The sequence below is a fragment of the Silurus aristotelis genome, assembly GCF_946808225.1.
Source record: "Silurus aristotelis genome assembly, chromosome: 21".
Taxonomy (NCBI): Eukaryota; Metazoa; Chordata; class Actinopteri; order Siluriformes; family Siluridae; genus Silurus; species Silurus aristotelis.
In genome coordinates this window covers 20,725,422-20,738,772 of record NC_139594.1, presented here as the reverse complement: position 1 = coordinate 20,738,772, position 13,351 = coordinate 20,725,422, and the positions used below count along the sequence as shown (strand labels likewise).

At 39.8% G+C, this 13,351-nt stretch overlaps 1 protein-coding gene across 1 annotated transcript in view; it reads right to left on the bottom strand.

Moving 5' to 3' along the window:
- Window positions 1-443: 443 nt before the first annotated feature.
- The window catches only part of LOC310716352 (alpha-tectorin-like), a 28,222-nt gene continuing 15,314 nt past the window's right edge, over window positions 444-13,351 (bottom strand). Inside the window, 10 exon segments of the mRNA XM_083523478.1 lie at window positions 444-856; window positions 2,291-2,393; window positions 3,383-3,545; window positions 4,468-4,713; window positions 9,032-9,192; window positions 9,289-9,473; window positions 9,566-9,685; window positions 9,847-10,124; window positions 10,319-10,608; window positions 10,699-10,887. Of these exon segments, the coding sequence (XP_083379604.1) occupies window positions 2,292-2,393; window positions 3,383-3,545; window positions 4,468-4,713; window positions 9,032-9,192; window positions 9,289-9,473; window positions 9,566-9,685; window positions 9,847-10,124; window positions 10,319-10,608; window positions 10,699-10,887 (1,734 nt within the window). The 3' untranslated portion in view covers window positions 444-856; window position 2,291.

Sequence of the window (13,351 nt, the reverse complement as noted above, 5' to 3'; positions counted from 1 at the left end):
CTCCTCAGAAATTTAGAAAATATAAACTCATGAGACATGTGGCTTTCAACCCAGTACTTTTCTGGATTGCTCCATGACTGATTTCATGTATTTATATATGAAATAAAAATAATGTTCAATGCAGTTAATGTATATTTATGACACTTCATCTATACACTTCATTTTTTTTGTTTTCTGTAAAGCTGCTTTGAGACAATGTCTGTTGTGAAAAGCGCTATACAAATAAACTTGACTTGACTTGACTTGACTTGACTATAACTTATTTTTTTTAAACAGCATCCACTTTGAATGATGGACAGTAAAGCACAAAGTGTCTTTCCAAAGATATTTAAACTGTGTATGTAGCACATTTTCTCAGGAACTGTTAACATGTTAAATTTAGGTTGGGCATTTTTATTTTATGTGATATGCCTGGAGATGATGGAAAATAAATAGAACATTAGTTAGAGAGTTAGAGAGATTTTATTGTGCAACACAGATTTAGAACTGTAGTAGACTCAATTACAGTAGAATCATTTGATGAGCTGAAGAATACATTTTAGATTATTTAACCACACAACATTGATTTACAGTCTAATTTTATTCATTAAAGCATATCAGTATAATCTGTACTGTTCCTCAGGGTACATACTTTCTGATTTATTCACAGCAAAAATTCCCTCATGGTTAATATTAATAAAAATCAATGTTAAGTCAATTAAAAAGACAGGTTCACTCATGGAGTAATAAAATAGTTTTATGATTAATTGAAAATTCATTAACAGAGAAATAATTAGCAGGAAATGCCTTCAGTGAATCATCCAGATACTCAGGAAATTGATAAAATGCCTTTTCATTTCCTTGTGGACTTACAGACCTGTTAACAGAAAAAGGTAAACATTTTTGTCAGTGATTTGACATAATTTTTTTTTTTTTCATTCTCTTTTAGTAAAAAAATTCCAGCTGTGTCCAGTGGTGTTCAGTGAATTCTACATACAGTAATGTGAAAAAGTTAAAGAAGGTATGTGTGAAATATTAAATACAGCTTGTATCGTCACCACACATTAGTCAATTTATTACTTGTAGGTTGTGTAATGCAGCTGTTGCAATCAATTTTTTAATGTCTTGCATCCTCACCATCAACCTGCCCTAGCTCACGGTATCACTATATATTCTGGGATTGTGTGAGGTCATCACATGTGTGATGTGAATGATCAAATAAGGTGTATTTGATAATGGATGTGGATATAAATTTGGCTAAGAGACATGTGCATGGATTACACTCTCCAGTGGAGGAATACTGTTTCTGCTGGGAGCTGAGGACATGTGTGGGAAGTTGATTCCACAACATGAGGATCAGGTTAACCAGGACTTTTCTAGGGTGCGAGATCCCACTAAACACATATGCTTTTGTATATATGGTGGCTACATATACAGTAGTTCACATGTACACAGATACAGACTGAGGATTTTAGAGAATTACTTGTATAATTGTATACATTCTTTTCTACCACATTATCTGTGTAAAGCTGCTTTGAATCACACAGCTAATTGTACTGTCATGAACTAGCATTTCTTTTTACTTTTTTTTTTAAGTTACCATGCTAACTGAGGCCTGTATAGTTCTGGATATAACTTTAGCATTTTTTTGTAATCTCTCAAAAGCATTGTATTATCTGACCTTGGGGTAAATTTCCTGCGACATTCATTCCTGGAAAGATCATTTTGAACGTTTTCCACTTGTGCCTAATAAATGATGTGGGTTTTTTTTCTTGTTTGTTTGTTTTTTTTAAAAATGTATTTACAGTATCCTCATTGGCGTTGTGCTAAAACACACCTGAATGCTCCAGAGCAGATAATCACTAATACTTTTATAGAGGTGGTCACACTTGCTGTTGATGAATTAATCAAGGGCTCTTCATTAGCAGTTGCTGACTGCTTCTGTACTTTTATTTACACTTTTAATTCATTTGGAAGCGGTTTTCTCACACTTCTTAATTTTGGCTAATTTCGTCAATAATTATTTCATGTGTTGTTTATCTGAAGTTGTTTTAACTAAATTTAAAGATATAAAAAGTACTAGGAGTTTTTTTTTTTTAATCTTGATATGTAAAATATGTAAATGTAGAGTTCAAAGAGGGTATACTTTCTTTTTAACATTGCTGTCAATGAAATGGGATCTTGTCCATTTCCCAGTTGGATTATTTACAGATTTTTCCAGTTACATGAAATCTGGTGCAATCTTGCTGCTGTACTCACTACAGTTTAATGGATTTAAAAATGGCATCTCTTTCAATTTTTGTATTTTTACCTCAGCGTTTTGTGGACCAGATAAAAGGCCCCATGGAAATTGAGGCCCTGTCATGGACGTCCACAGATCTGCCTGAACGATGGTGATTTCCAGGGAAGCAACGCTGCAGAAAACACACAACATGTTTTTATTATTATTTAGATTTTGTTATTTGTTTATTTATTTCACATAGTTTGAGTTTCTTCCTGCACTATTAAAGAGCTCTGTTACTGCAGCAGCTCAAGCGATGGGCTAATGCTAGTGTTAGTTTATTACATCTAAAGTGTATGTCGTTGAAGTAACAAAACCTTACAGGCATTTTTAGAATTTAAATTATTGATATATTTGAATATATTGGCCGACTTTAACATAGTGGGTAAATGTTATTTTCTGTCTTTAGCAATGTTTGTGTTACAGTAAACTTTCTTAATAACTTATTTTATTAGGTCCATCTGCTATGTAACATAGATATTTAAACATTTTGTAAGTATTGGCACCCCTCGAACCGGACTGTTAGTGGAACAGTAATACATGTGTGATTGTGTGCGGATCAGCTACATCGGGGGTCTTTAACATTTTTCAAGCCAAGGACCGCTTAGGTGATAGAGACATGGGGCAGGAACCTCTAACACAAAATGTGTCAAACAAAGCCCCTGATAGTAAGATATTATTAATTATATATTATATATTATTTATATATATATATTAGTAATCATATTCCGTGTTATTTATAACACAGTTAGAACTATGTTGTTATTGTACATGCATCATTGTATATATATTTTCATATCTTTATTGATTTATGCATCAAACATATTTTGCAATAAAAATCTAAATTTATTAGGTAGATTTGCAGTTGTATATATTGTTCTTTTACTATCAGGTGAACTATTATACATTTACATGAACTTAAGCTTTTATTTTAATAGAACTTTAAAGTTGTAATTATATTTCTTGAATTTATCTTTAATGTTTTTACCCATTTCTAAAAAAAAAAAAAAGAAAAAGAAAAAAAAAAAAAGACCCATTATATTATGGGTGTTATTATTGCACAATCATTATGTTATCTTGTGTGCATGGTGCATGTTAATCATCAGAAGTGTATTCACTCACCTCTGCACAGTTGTTATTTCTCAAAAGGCAAAGATGAATGCTGCAGTGAAGGAAAACCTTGGATTCATCATGGTAAAATGAAAACATCTTGAAGGAGAATCGTCCAGTTGTGGAGACACCATTTTCAATCACCTTTACTGTGCCATCATTTGCATTTGGACACCTAAAAATATATCATTTTCCAATTGGTTTAAATCAGGAAGATGTATTTTTGATTAGATTTACACATGAAGTCCTTCTAGGCAATGCATTATAAGTAAACATTGCACTGTGTAATGCATATTCTTCATCATTAAACATTAAATCTTCATCAGGACAAACTAATTAAAGATCAGCAGTTTAATTACTGTCTTAAAATACAGTAAAAATAAACAAAAGAAACAACAAACATTTAACATGAAGAAAAGATTTCAAGGGTGGTCTAAAGTATTTCTATCATCATTGTATGGCTTGTGATATTGCTGTACCAGGATCTGAAATTAAAAGTTTAAATAAGTATTCCCTGGGACAGGTTCATGTTGGTGATGATAAATTAGGCTTTTCTCACAGAAAATTCTCTGATGATGGAGTGTAGACTTTCATCAAAAAGACATTGGTGATTGTAATGATTGACTCTAGTCTCAACATTACTTTGGTAGTAATGTTACTGTACAATTTGTATCTATATCTTTTTTCCACATTACACATTAAATCATATCTTTCTGAAGTGCTTAAGATTCATTTATACATTTATTTAAGATTCAGAAACGCCACTAAGCTATTGTCTTGTATAGAATATAAAAACCGTCTTATTCACTGGATTGGATTTTGTGTATTTTTAGTTAAATATAAATGAAGTCTATTTTATTAGCTTGTCAGCCCAGCTAATTATAGCTCTAATATTGATCCTTCATTTTAATCTTAATTACCTGGATCCAGTTACCAACCTGAATTTGTGTACAATCTCTAAATAAACTTCATATGAACTCTGAGTATCTCTGCACTTTTCACTTGAATTGCAAAGCAAGAGTAAACAGAAAATTTCCAATGTCCTTGATTAGGATGAACATATATTTATATATCCAGAGAAGAAGAAAGTTACTTACTTGTGATTAATCAGGTCCCAGCGGACAGTGTAGTTTGCTTCATGTACAGGTGTGGCCCAACATGAATCTATCACTGTGGCAATCTGACGGCTGTCCACTCCTTGAACAAAGACTCCTATGTAAATTTGTTGGCCCACCTCTATATTCACCCTGCCAGTGTACCGGTGTAAAAAGCCAGCATCCTCAAAGGGAATCATCCTGACCTGGTACATGCCCTTTCCATCTGGAAGGGCCTTGTGCACAATGCTTTGGGACAGTAAAATATAGACAAGTTAGAATAGGCACTATGATTAGGAGTGTGTATAGAGCAGTGATTTTCAACCAGTGTGCCGCGACACACTAGTGTGCCGTGAGAGATCGTCAGGTGTGCCGCGGGAAATTATCTAATATCATCTAATTAACCATTGTCGGGTGTCTGTGCTGTAATAAAGTGTAACAGATAATGTAATATACTTCTATTTCAGTAGGTGGCAGCAGAGGGCGATAAATGCCTGTAAAGACAATAGAGTTAGTGCTGCACGACACGTGACAGTTTGGGATCTCAGCAAGACGAGCAAGTGACCGTGATGGAGAAGTTTTTGAGACGGGAAAATGCAAATGCCGAACAGGGCCTTGGACAAAATTCTGACACAGATGAATGCCCCAGTATGAGTGGTCAAAAGAACAAAGCCAAGACAGTGAGCTCGAGGCAATACAAGCGAAAGCTATCTTTTATTTGGATTTACTCTTACCGGGGATGCGACAGCACCGACGCCGCTGTGCTTGGTGTGTGGTAAGAAGCTATCTAATAGCGCCATGGTGCCAAGCAAGCTTAAACGCCATCTCCAAACGAAACACCCTTCCGTTCAAAACAAGCCGATGGACTATTTTGTACGCTTACGTACAAACAATGAGAAACAGGCAACTTTTTTAAGAAAAACCACAAAGTTAAACGAGAGAGCCCTCAAAGCTAGCTACCTTGTTGCTGAACTCGTAGCTAAATCAAAAAAGTCCCACACTGTGGCAGAAACATTAATACTGCCAGCTTGTAAAGCCATTGTAAATGAGATGCTCGGCCCTGACGCGGACAAAGAGATAGCTAAAGTGCCTCTCTGAGATAACACAATTGCCAGACGTATTGATGACATGTCTGCGGACATCGAAACTGTTGTTTTGGAAAAGATGCGCATCAGTAAGAAATTTGCCTTGCAACTTGAGTCGACGGATATTAGTGGACATTGTCAGCTCTTGGCCAACGTGCGTTTTGTGGATGGAGAAACCATTAGAGAAAACTTCCTAAGTTTTCCTGAGTATAAATACATTTAGAAACTATATTATTAACTATATGTTTTTTTTGTACTGTGTTAGAGTGTCATTTTGGTTGGTGGTGTGCCCCAGAATTTTGTAAGTGTAAAAAATGTGCCGCGGCTCAAAAAAGGTTGAAAATCACTGGTATAGAGTGTATCCAGAAAGTTTTCACAGCGCTTTACTTTTCCCACAGTTTATGTTACAGCCCTATTCCAAAATGGATTAAAATTTATTATTTTCCTCAATATTCTACAAAAAAAACCCATAATGACTACATAAAAGAAGTTTGTTTGAAATCTTTGCAAAAGATTTGCCATGACAGTAAAAATTGAGCTCAGGTGCATCCTATTTCCACTGATCATCCTTGAGATGTTTCTTCAACTTGATTGGCGTCCACCTGTGGTAAATTCAGTTGATTAGACATGATTTGGAAACGGCACACACCTGTCTATAGAAGGTCCCACAGATTACAATGCATGTCAGAGCACATACCAAGCCATTAAGTCCAATGAATTGTTTGTAGAGACAGGTATTGAGGTACAGAACTTAGAAAGCAGACAGTAAAATATCTGCAGCATTGAGGGTATCATTGAGCACATTGGCCTCCATCATCCGTAAATGAAAAACTCTCCTAGTGCTGGTCGTCTGGCTAAACTGAGCGATCGGGGGAGAAGGGCCTTAGTCAGGGAAGTGACCAAGAACCTAATGGTCATTCTAAAAGGGTGCCAGCATTTCTTTGTAGAGAGAGGAGAACTTTCCAGGAAAAAAACAACTATCTCTGCAGCACTCCACTAGTCAGGATTGAATGGTACACTAAAAACCACCAGTGGCCAGACGGAAGCCACTCCTCAGTATAAGGCACATGACGGCCAACCTGGAGTTTGCCAAAAGGCACCTGAAGGACTCTCAGACCATGAGAAACAAAGATTGAACTCTTTGGCCTGAATGATAAGTGTCATTTCTGGTGTAAACCAGGCACATCTCATCACCTGTACCAATACCATCTCTACAGTGAAGCATGGTGGTGGCAGCATCATGCTGCAGAGATGGTTTTTAGGAACTGGGAGAATAGTCAGGGGAAGGTTAATGCAGCAATGTACAGAGACGTTCTTAAAAAACCTTCTCCAGAGTGCTCTGGACCTCAGATCGTTCGAACTGGCAATGGTTAATCCTCCAATAGGACACTGATCCTAAAAACACAGCCAAGATAACAGAGGAGTGGCTAAGGGATGACTGATGTAAAGGGATGTGAATGTCCTTAAGTGGCCCAGCCAGAGCCCACCTGATTAAGCATCTGTGGAGAGATCTGAAAATGGCTGTGCACCTACACTTCCTATCCAACCTGATGGAGCTTGAGTGGTTCTGCAAAGTAGAATGGAAGAAATGCTCAACACTTTGTTAAAGCTTCTTTGGCACCAATTACAGCCTCAAGTCTTTTTGAGTTTGATTATACAAGCTTTACACCTATTTTTGGGCAAACACTGCAAATTTATTGTGCTGAATCCAAGGGGTGCCACAGCTATGGAAAACATCCTGCGTGGTGCCTGTACCAAAGACGACACACCCAAAAAACTTGAGGACTACCGACAAGTAGCACTGACCTCACATCTGATAAAGCCATTGCAGAGGCTGGTGCTCACTCATCTCTGACCTCTGGTGAGCCTATCAATCTATCCACTTTAGTTTGCCTACCAACCTGGCATTGGAATGGAAGACGTTGTCATCTTCCTTCTAAATCGGGCTATTTCACACCTGGAAAAGGCTAGGAGCACAGTGAGAGTCAAGCTTTTTAACTTCTCTTGTGCTTTTAACACCATCCAACCTGTGCTCCTGAGGGATAAGATGGTGTACATGGGAGTAAACCATCATCTGTTTACCTGGATACTGGACTACTTTACAGACCAACCACAGTATGTGAAGACTCATGACTGTGAGTCTGACATGGTTGTCTGCAACACTGGAGCCCTGCAGGGAATGGTTCTAGCCCCGTTTTTTTTCACTGTCTACACTGCAGACTTCATGTTCAGTTCAGCAACCTGTCACCTGCAGACGTTTTCTGATGACTCTGCCATCGTCGTTCTGAGTACGGATGATGATGACAGGGAGTACCTGATCCAGAACTTTGTGGACTGGTTCCAACGGAGCTGCATCCAGATAAACTCAGCGAAAACCAAAGAACTGGTGGTAGATTTCCGTAGGCACAAACAAACTTCATTACCACCAGTGAAAATTCAGGGAAAGGACATTGTGAGAGTGGACTCTTACAAACACCTGTGTCTTCATCTGAACAGCAAACTAAACTGGACAGACAATATTGAGGCATTTTATTAGAAAGGACAAAGCAGATTCTTTCTGCTGAAGAGACTAAGGTCTTTTGAAATAAAATGAGAGCTACTAAAACCTTTTTTAACTCTGTTTTGGCCTTAGCGATATTTTATGGTGTGGTATGCTGGTGCAGAAAGGAAGAGACTGGACAAGCTGATCAGGAAGGCAAGCTCAGTCCTGGGATTTTCCTAGACATTGTACAGGAGGTGGAGGAAAGGAGGATGGTAGCAAAACTATCAACATTGCTGGAGAGTGACTCCCACCACTTGTGGGACTTTCTTTCTTCATTGAGCAGCTCCTTCAGTGAAAGACTGTTACATTCTAAGTGGTTAAAGGAGCGATGTAGAAGGTCTTTTCTCCCTGCTGCGGTTAGACTTTACAATCACAGCTGTTCTTAGTGAACCATCCACCAAAATATACACTGTTATTACTGTTTAACTGCTATAACAATAACAAAGTATTTTAAGCAACACTTGTGTAAAAACTTATGTGCAATAACATAAATGTTTAAAACCGTGCAATAATAACTGTGTGAAATATGTCTGTTCTCGTAACTATAAACTCATGGTCTCTTTTTTCTTCTTTTGTATTTATACATTGTGTTGTGTATATACTGTTTACTATATTATGTCTCTATTTTTTTATATATTTGGATGTTTTTTCCTTTGCTGCTGTAACAGAGAAATTTCCCCACTGTGGGACGGACAAATGTATATCTTATCTTGTTTCATAAACACTTCTTTCACGTTGTCATTATAGGGTTTTGTTTGTAGAATTTGGGGGAAATTATTAATTTTATCCTTTTTTTCTAACAAAGCTGTAACATAACATAAAATGTGGAAAAAGTGAATCTGTGAATACTCTCCTGGTGCACTGCATAATTGAAATCAATGCATACATGGGTTAACCTACATCCATTCCAAAAAGCTTTATTAGTGAACCGCACCCCTACCTCTGAATAGGATTTAGCTCAGTATCCATGCTAGATGTCTGAGTGAGCTTGTAAATGCAGGAGAAGAACAGTTCCAGTCTTTTCGCTCTGTGAATAGGGCCTTCTGGAGAGTCTACATCCCCTTGGATTTGGTTCTCATAAATAAAATGGGTGCCATTGGCCTGAGAGTATTATTGCAATAAAAGAAAATGTAAATGTATCCTACTTTATAATTTACTTTATAATTTAAACCAATCAAAATGTAAAGATAGGTGTACCGTAAGATTTGTGCCACAGACGTGTCCATCATTGTCAAAGTGGAACACCAGTCTGCCATCATGAACTGTTCCTTTGCAGCTCGGGTCATTTAAGTGGAGGTTACTCGCAGGAAAACCAGCTTCAAACAGCTGACAGCGGGACAGAGACATGGTGCCAGAGCTGCTTTCACATATTTCAGTAGCATCTAATGAAAAAAGCAGTAATTCACAGTAGAGTTTGTGTAAATAAACTAATTGGAGAATGTTTCCATGACAATAATATTTTAGAAATGTATACCATAATGATCAGGGTTTGGTCTGGGATCATTTTCATTACAGAAGCAGCCATAGATGCCATCTTTCTCCCCACACCACTCATCTGCAGTGCAGTTCAGATTCTCACAGGGATCCATTCTTGCTAATTAGAGGAAGAGTATAGTAAAAAATTAGAGTCTAGTCAGAATACTTCTATATAATTAAGTATAACATTTTCCCCAGGAGTTTTGTTGCTTCTGGGAAAATAAATCTTATTTTTAAAATACTGAATCATTGCTGGGTACATAAATATAGCAATCTTACAGCAAGATAAATCAGAGCGCCAGTCTGGGATCTGGAGCTCCAGTGTGGTGCAAGCAGCATCATAGGCCTCCACAGCTGAACAGAGTATGTCTTGTCCCCATGCCTCTGGGTAAGCACACATGTCATACACACAGGAACTGAAGTAGGATTCAGGGTTAATACGGAACTGGCAGTGCTGAAATGGTCCACTGGTGTTGGTGATGATGCTGCAGAGTTTAGAGTACTCCTCTCTGAAGGGGCAGTCATTAGGATCAACAGGCTGGTCATTAACACCACATCTAGACAGGGAACAGGACGGACAATAATATAATGAAAGTGTGAAAAGAGAGCTTTTGCAAATGCTATGCTTTAGACATCTTATATAAACAATGATAACTAACAAAAGAACAAAGATTAACAGCTCTGCATAGCAGTGAGTTGGATCTAATGTTATTATCATATAAATCTTTTTCATTATATTTAAATTTACTACCTTGAGCTACTGGTGTTTGATTTCCAGCTGTTGCCAAAAACATAATCATTGGGTGCAAGTTCTCCATTCGGCAGGGTCTTGTCATCTGTAGGATCTCCATTATTGTTCCCACACATTCCACACACAGATCCATGGAAGCTTGGGCCCAGCCTGACCAAAAGTGTATAACGGCCATCGTAGTAGACCATGAGCTCATGTGAAGCATTTACAACTATAAAATTCTGCTCCTGATATATTTCTGCAAGATGATTGATGTGATAAGCAGATGAATCCACTTCAACTCCATTCACCTGCAAAAGTGAAACAGAAGGAAAACGTTCTTTAAGCATGTGTGTAACACACATTTCTCTGGAAGCAGGAATATAACATTATTTTAGTACCTTTACTCTCTTGTTTTGTCCAATTGTAATTTGTGTTTGTGTTTCTTGTTTATTTAGCCACATGTCCACTGCAGATACAAAGGAAACTGCTCTGCTCCCACGATGCATGTTGGTTGCCACCACACGGAATTGTAGACCATCATGAGGGACATTTCCACATGTCTGAGAAATCTCATATGAACAAGTGCCCTACAGAATATTGGAATAAATATAACAAATATATAATTTAATGTAGTAAAATACGTAAAGTAACAAAGTATTTAAGTAATTTTTGCTATTACTGTAATAATAAGAACAGACTGTTTATTTCTAAAAAAATCACACTATATAAGGTCATAGAGGTCATTGCTAAGGAAGCGCTCAGCATGCTCTACGGGACCATTAGCGGACTTCAAAACTCACACCCTGACGGATTGTTTATTGTCGCCGGAGATTTTAATCACGCAAATCTCAGGACTGTGCTTCCTAAATTCTATCAGAATGTGGACTTTGCAACCAGAGGAGAAAACACGCTGGATGTTGTTTACACAAACATCCGGGGCGCATACCGGGCGAAGCCCCGCCCCCACCTCGGGTACTCAGACCACATCTCTGTTATGCTGATCCCAGCATACAGACCACTCAGCAGGCGTTCAAGACCAGCTCAAAAACAAGTGAGAACCTGGCCAGCAGGATCCATGTCTGCTCTCCAGGACTGTTTTGAATGCACTGACTGGGTCATGTTCAGGGAAGCTGCAACCAATGGCGATTTCATCAACTTGGAGGAATACACGTCAACAGTGACCAGCTACATCGGCAAGTTCATTGATGACGTGACTATTTCCAAGACCATCACTACACGCTCCAACCAGAAGCTGTGGATGACCGCCAAGGTGCGTGCGCTGCTAAAAACAAGAGACTGTGCCTTCAGAGCAGGGGACAGGGCGGCCTTGAAAACAACAAGGGCCAAACTGTCCCGTGCCATCAGAGAGGCGAAGCGGGCACACGCCAAGAGAATTCATGGCCACTTCCAGGACAGCGGAGACACCCGGCGCATGTGGCAGGGCATCCTGGCGATCACAAATTACAAGACCACATCACCTGCTTGTGACCGTGACCCCTCCCTCCCAGATGCGCTGAATGACTTCTACGCCCGGTTCGAGGTGCAGAACAACGTGGTGGCGAGGAAGACCATCCCTCCTCCCAGTGACCAGGTGCTCTGTCTAACCACAGCTGAAGTGAGGAAAACTCTATGCAGAGTTAACCCACCGAAGTCTGCTGGACCTGACAACATTCCTGGCAGAGTGCTCAGTGAATGTGCAGAACAACTAGCAGATGTATTCACTGACATCTTTAACATCTCCCTGAGCAGCGCCACTGTTCCCACGTGCCTCAAGACAACGACCATCATTCCTGTGCCGAACAAGTCTTCTGTCTCCTGCCTCAATGACTATCGTCCCGTTGCACTCACACCCATCATGATGAAGTGCTTCGAGAGGCTCGTCATGAGGCACATAAAGACCCAGCTCCCACCCGCACTGGACCCCATGCAGTTTGCGTATCGTCCAAACCGCTCCACGGACGATGCCATCTCCACAACCCTCCATCTGGCCCTCACCCATCTGGATAACAAAGACTCTTATGTAAGGATGCTGTTCATAGACTTCAGTTCAGCATTTAACACAATCATTCCTCAGCACCTGATTGAGAAGTTGAGCCTACTGGGCATGAACACCTCCCTCTGCAACTGGATCCTGGACTTCCTGACTGAGAGACCTCAGTCAGTCAGGATCGGGAACAGCATCTCCAGCACCACCACACTGAGCACTGGAGCCCCTCAGGGCTGTGTGCTCAGTCCACTGCTGTTCACTCTGCTGACTCACGACTGTGCACCAACGCACAGCTCGAATCATATCATTAAGTTTGCTGATGACACGACCGTGGTGGGTCTAATCAGCAAGAACGACGAGTCAGAATACAGAGAGGAGGTGCAACGGTTAACAGCCTGGTGTGGAGCCAACAACCTGTCTCTGAACGTGGACAAAACCAAAGAGATGGTTGTTGACTTCAGAAGAGCACAGAGAGACCATTCTCCACTGATCATCGAGGGATCTTCAGAGGAGATCGTCAAGAGCACCAAATTCCTTGGTGTTCATCTGGCGGATAACCTCACCTGGTCACTTAACACCAGCTCCATCACCAAGAAAGCCCAGCAGCGTCTCTACTTCCTGAGAAGGCTGAGGAAAGCTCATCTCCCTCCCCCCATCCTGACCATGTTCTACAGAGGGGCCTTCGAGAGCATCTTGAGCAGCTGCATCACTGCCTGGTTTGGGAACTGCAACGTCTCGGATCGCAAGACCCTACAGAGATTAGTGAGGACAGCTGAGAAGATCATCGGAGTCTCTCTCCCCTCTATCATGGACATTTACACCACACACTGCATCCGCAAAGCACACAGCATTGTGGACGATCACACACACCCGTCACACACACACTTCACCCTCCTACCATCAGGGAAACGGTTCCGAAGCATTCGGGCCGTCACAACAAGACTGTGCAACAGTTTTTTCCCGCAAGCCATCAGGCTCCTCAACAAACATCTGAACTGAACTCTCTCTCACACACACACACATACTCACACACACACACTCACACTTACTCAACAAACATCTGA